General features: G+C 55.0%; 1 protein-coding gene across 1 annotated transcript; it reads right to left on the bottom strand.

Annotated features, from left to right (window-relative positions):
• Positions 1 to 1,407: 1,407 nt before the first annotated feature.
• Positions 1,408 to 5,629, bottom strand: LOC120687665 (probable 3-ketoacyl-CoA synthase 20). Its single transcript, XM_039969693.1, has 2 exons — positions 4,681 to 5,629; positions 1,408 to 2,448 (listed from the first exon to the last, which is right to left on the bottom strand). Exons 1-2 carry the CDS (start codon positions 5,428 to 5,430, stop codon positions 1,624 to 1,626), a joined length of 1,575 nt encoding a protein of 524 aa, XP_039825627.1. The 5' UTR covers positions 5,431 to 5,629; the 3' UTR covers positions 1,408 to 1,623.
• Positions 5,630 to 6,000: the final 371 nt, after the last annotated feature.

The following is a 6,000-nucleotide window of genomic DNA, read 5'->3' on the forward strand; positions in this document are numbered from 1 at the left end:
AATAATACTATGTTGAAAAGAACTTGTGCTTCATCTTAAAGCTGAAGATATATAGTGCCGTGTCCCTGTACCATTGATGCAGCCAATCACCATTTCCTAGGGGTCCGATGAATCGAGATTAGTTGGCTTATCGCTACTTTGCCACTGGTAAGAGCCACAAATAGGTCTGAGCTGACTAGAAACCTAGTCGTTCGGTTAGTCTGCGACTAATTTTGATTAGTCGTCCGATTAGATTTAAAATGATAGATTTGAGATGACGGGACTCGCCTAGTTGGCGGTGGGCTACTGGGCTGACAATTAGGCCCATTAGATTTTGGGTATATATCTCACAATTGCAGGTAAGTGCTGCCAAACCACGTCACCCATAAAGACCTGCCCAAATACGCGCTGCTGCTCGCCAACAAGAGTGCATCTAGCCATCCAAGAGCATGCCACCGCCGAGGAAACACCCAGGAGCTCCATACCTGCCTGCTGCCAGGAGATACCCGCTGCTTAAAATGGTCGCTGTAGAGATCAGAACTGCAATTAGGTGCATAAAGGCTGGCATGATCTGATTAGCTTGCATGTTTCTCGATCCTTTGCAACATAAACCTACCTTTCGTATAGAGCAACATAACTCTTACAGAAGCCATATTTTTTCATTAAACCAAAAAAATATACGGCAGCTCGTTGGAGCTTTCCAACTTCAGCACGGATCGTAAGTGATCATTTCTCGCCATCTGTAAATCACCATTCTTAGCAAAGCTAATTAATACCACAGAGTATGGAACATGTACAGTCTGACAGCAGTTTTACTGCTTGCATTTTTTTTTTGTTCAAGTAGTGAAGAGCCTTCAATTCTTTGGCAGAACCCGAGTTGGAGGAAGCAATTGCACGGGATATGCATCTTCCTTCCCTGCCGTTATCTACCCTGCTGAAATCGAGTGTAATTTGACAGCTTGAAATTTCCAACGTAAGCATAAACTTTCGGTACTTGCCATGCATGCGGTAGAGATGGTAATGGTCATAGTCCTAATGTTCTCTTCATAATTCAACTCGATCTTTAATATTTTTAGCTTAAAATTATATAAATTTAAGCCCAATTTTTTTAAAATTCGATTCTTATTATATTATCTGAACTAAAAATTAAAGTCCTTTACCGCTGCTAGCTGCGGGTGGCGTAACCGGCGGCGCGCAGCTGCCGCTAGCGAAGTGTGTGCGGGCCCGCCGTAGGAGACGGGGTGCGTGCGTGATGGTGGGCTGGCATGGTAAAAAAAAAAGGCGGGTAGTGTAAAACAGCCGTGGCTGGGCTGAGAACTAGCAGGCCCAAAATAGCAGCCCAGTAGAACTAAAGATGTTTGTTCCGGTCATTAGGTCATCTGGCCACTAAAGATGTTGTTCTCTGTTGCATTCGCTTGCACAAAGATGTAAAAAATTCTCTTCCATGATCTGATCTCCACCCAATAACACGCAACAAATAATGCTCTCGAGTTCACCATCCATACGAAGATTTACACACTAGTAAGTAGTAGTACTTACTATAAGAAGAAATGCCTGTATATAGTGAGGGCTGCCAATAAGCCCGGGCGCCAGACCACGCAAGATATAGGCTGGCGGATGTACTGTAGCACGCACAGCCAAATACTAGTGTCCGTCGTCTTCCTTGCCGGGCGCCTGGTGGTCGTCGTCGAGCGCGATGGGCGCCACCTTGGGCACGTGCACCGGGAGGCGGTCGACCTCGGCGGCCCAGGGGTTGGTCTCCCCGGCGTCGTCGACCGTCCTGAGCGCCTTCCAGACGGCGCTGTTGCACTTGAAGCCGGACCCGAAGGCGATCTGCCAGACGCGGTCGCCCTTCCTGATCCGGCCCTTGGCCTCGCAGTAGGCGAGCTCGTACCAGAGCGAGCTGCTGGAGGTGTTGCCGAACCGGTGCAGCGTCATCCGCGACGGCTCCATGTGCCAGGCGCTGAGGCCGAGGCTGCGCTCCAGCTCGTCCAGCACGCCGCGGCCGCCCGCGTGGATGCAGAAGTGCTCCAGCGCCAGCTTGAAGTCCGGCACGTAGGGCTTGACGTCGGCGCGGAGCACGCGGCGGAGCAGCACGGCGCCCAGGAACCGGAGCTGCTCCGAGAGCGGGAGCACCAGCGGGCCCAGCGTCGTGATGTTGGTGCGCAGCGCCTCGCCGGCCACGGACATGAGCTCCTTGGAGAGCGACACGCCGACGTTGCCCCCGGCGTCCTCCTCCTGCGTCACGCAGCCGTAGCTCCGGTCGCTGGCGCCGCGGTGCGTGCGCACCGTGTGGACCAGCTGGTACTTGGCGCGGCGGCGGTCGGCGCGGCGGTTCGACAGGAGCACGGCCGCGCCGCCCATCCGGAACAGCGTGTTGGTCACCAGCATCGGCCGGTGGTTGCCCAGGTACGCGTTCAGGGTGATGTTCTCCGTGCTCACCACCAGCGCGTACGTGTCCGGGTGCACCTGCAGCAGGCAAAGCGATAGAGTCGATCGATCATCAGTCAATCACGTCCGTCCGTTTCATTTCGTTTCGTTTGCAGTTGCAGTTGCAGTTGCAGACCGATCGATCGATCACCACTATTGGCAGCAACATGACCTGACCCAGCCCATAGTGGATTATTTTGACTTATCTGTTTTCGACTTATTCCGACTTGTTGAATCAGCCGAAATCAGTTAGCCGAACAATGTGCTGCAAGCTAGGTGCGCTGTGCATTGAATCACAGGTAGCATGAAGCTGATTCTTCAGTTATTATTACCATCGAGGACGGCCGTTGGGGGCCGGCCTGGGCAACGAATTCACTGCACGTCAAGATAATTTGCAGCTTCTGGACTTTTGGTCGCAGAGCAGAGCTGCAGCTGCAGCTGCAGCAGTAGGTGAGGTTGCAGCGATTGGCTAGTGTACCAGGCATCGCAGTGCGCCAACCCTGACTAACTGCCACCCAACCACACTTACTTGCCCTGGGAGCTAGTACTGCACTGGATCACGATCACTGGGCAGGGCCCGGTGGGGGGATGGCAATTGGATCGTGTAGGTCGCGACTGTCCTGGCCGCCGGGGGTGAGATTGGAGACGATATGATGTTGGACCCTATGATGATTATCCAAAGATCAATGTCGTTTGACTGTTTGTCCCAAGATCAGTCCTAGCTACCAGCATGCAGTTAAGCACTGGAAAACGGTGAAATGCTCCAGCAAATTCTACATGGCGGAGCTGAGCTCCATGGATGCAGCAAATTCTGTATGGCTAGCTCTAGCTGAGGTCCACCCCATGCATGCAACAGCCGGTAGGACAGACCGGGCCTTGATATCTCAAGTCCCGTCGATCAGGTGGCTTCGGCGGTTGGTCCATGGACGCAGCAGCACAGGGACCAAGCCTAACTGCCTAAGGCCAGGGAGGGCCAAGCACTACTTTCCCGTTACAGCTCTGCACCCGGTAAGTGGAGGAGAGTGGACGGAGCTTGTTTCTGTTGGCCCACCGTGGAGCCACAGTGGAGTAGACTAGAAGGGGGAGTTCTCAGTCTCAGGCCCTGCTGTCCAGCCGATCCTGGCCGTCCGTCCCCGATCGGACGGCCTGCACTCCTCGTGGGAGCACGGGCCCTTGATCCATGAAGCAATGCATGGTCCTAGCTGCTGGATGGACCGGCTCGATCTGGGGTGTTTTGGGAATTGGCAGACCGATCCATCCCCTTTGGATGGTTGGCTTGTTTTTGGTGCCGGACATGTCAGTTATGTTCGAATTGATATGGCCAGGGACGACGGTTCGGGTGAGGTCTCTATGGTCCTCGGCGTGGTAATTGGAAAGGCCGTGAAATTGAATGCGCACATCTACCTAAGAGGCCTTTCCAATTAAGTTTCTCTTTTCATGCTGTCATGCACGTACTAAGTGTCTGCGATTGGGACCAAATACTGTAGAATACTAGTTGAGATTTTTTTTCTCTGTTTGGTGTCGGCGCTAGCTTTTATTTACTACTATCTTGATAAAGATAGTTGATACTATGGCCCTGTTTAGTTTTCACCCCGTAAACGCAAAAACGCAAAATTTTGCGAAAGAATCTTGCTAATTTAAAATACTAAATGAAATCTATTTACAAAACTTTTTGCGGGCTGTAAATCGTGAGACGAGTCTAATGGAACTACTTAATCCATGTTTGCAACAGTGATGCTACAGTAACCATCCACTAATTATTGATTAATCATGAATTAATTAATATCATTAGATTCGTCTCGCGATTTACAACCCATCTGTGCAAAAATTTTTGTAAATAGACTTCATTTAGTACTCCATACATGTGTCGAAATATTTGATGTGACGGTTTTTTTTTACGAGGTTTATGGGGTGGGAACTAAACAGAGACCGAAGACTATTGTTATGCCGTCATGCATGGTGTTCATCTTAATGGTGTCCAATGACATTCCGCCCATTTATTCCCGTATATGCTGTTTTAATTTCGAGACAAGCGACACGCAAGATCATTGGTTTGCTAGCTGGTAGCTGCTCATGCATGTGCACGCGCTCAGTGTCTCAGTGTGTCTGTGTGTGGTTGCGTTACTTGCACCAGAAAGAAGAAGAAGAACACGAACATGCGCGCGCGCACGGGATCTAGCTAGCTCGCTGCTCGGAAGAATTAATTTAAAAGAGAGAACGAAGGGTGAAAGATAGATCGAAGCACGCGGTCGTCGCGTAGTAGTAGGTTACCTGTAGCAGGTGCTTGGCGAGATCAATGGCGATGATGCCGGCGCTGCAGCCCATGCCGCTGAGGTTGTGCGTGACGACGTCGTGGCGCAAGCCGTAGCGGTTGACGACGAGCGCCGTGAAGGACGGCGTGGGGCTGAAGAGGCTGGAGTTGACGATGACGACGCCGATGTCCCGGGCGCGCGCGCCGGTCCTGGCCAGCAGGTCGTCGACGGCGCCGAAGACGACGGCCTCGGACTCCTCCCTGGCGGCGCGGAGGGACATGTCGACGGGGACGGTGAGCAGCGACGCCGGGAAGTGCGTGGCCTCGCCCACCCCGGCGCGCTCCAGCATCCGCGTCTGGAACGCGATGCTCTCGTCCGTGAACCGCCCCGCCACCGCGAAGTGGCGGATGGACTGGGCGCGGGTGGCCTCGTGCGCGGGGCCCGGCCTGTACCCGGACAGGTCGACGAGGTACACGGGGCGGGGCCGGGACGCGGCGTACGCGCACGCTGCGGCGGCCAGGCCCGCGCACGCCGCGGCCGCCAGCCCCGCGTTGGCGCGCGCCCAGTCCCGGAGCGCCCGGGGCGCCCCCGCAAGCGACGACGACGGCACGAGCTGGGCCGCGGCGACGAGGAGCGTGAAGGCGAGGACGTGCGGCAGGCGGGCGGCGAGGCGGTGGTACAGCAGGCGCGCGTGGTTGAGCGTGGCCTGCCTCACCGTCCGGAACAGTTCCGCCCTGTCCATGGCGGCGGACCGGTGGTGGCTCGCCATGGAAATCAACAAATGGGAGCGCTAATTAAGCTACTAGCTCGTCAGAAGCTAGCGTCGCGCAGTGACGAGTGGTTGTCGAGACAGGCCACTAGCTAGTACTAGTGCCTCAGGCTGGCGACCGAGGCAGGAGCAGCAAGCTGATGAGAGCTTTGCTAGTGCGAGCGAGGTGCGGGAGGGTCGCGGTGCCGCAGGGGCGGATTTATACGCGACGCGCGGGCCGGGAAGGAGAAGACGCCGGAGGGGCGGGCGAGCGAGTAATGGCGCGAAGCTAGGGAACTGTTGGCGGTTAATGGGCGCCGCGGTCCCATGGGCCATGGCATGTCCCAGCTGGCCTGTGAACCGGACGGCTTCCATTTCTTCACCCCCATAGCGAGGTGGTGGCCGGTGGCCGCGAAGGGAACCCGGCCGCGGGCGGGAGGGCGGGCGGACCCGAGCACCTCTGCGATGGGTTCGTGGATTCAGTCTGACTAGATCTGACGGGCGGGTAAGGGCGTTATTGTACTAGTACTCCTACTAGGCGCTGCGCTCGTGGCGGTTGATCGTTGGTGCGCGTGATGATCGATCGAGCTG

This window comes from Panicum virgatum, chromosome 9N (assembly GCF_016808335.1).
Source record: "Panicum virgatum strain AP13 chromosome 9N, P.virgatum_v5, whole genome shotgun sequence".
Classification (NCBI taxonomy): domain Eukaryota; kingdom Viridiplantae; phylum Streptophyta; class Magnoliopsida; order Poales; family Poaceae; genus Panicum; species Panicum virgatum.

Excerpts from the sequence above, each read along its gene's own strand:
- LOC120687665 (XM_039969693.1), bottom strand. The coding sequence starts at position 5,430 with ATGGCGAGCCACCACCGGTCCGCCGCCATGGACAGGGCGGAACTGTTC. Across the intron at positions 2,449-4,680 it reads TCGCCAAGCACCTGCTACAG|GTGCACCCGGACACGTACGC; the intron begins GTAACCTACTAC and ends TGCCTGCTGCAG.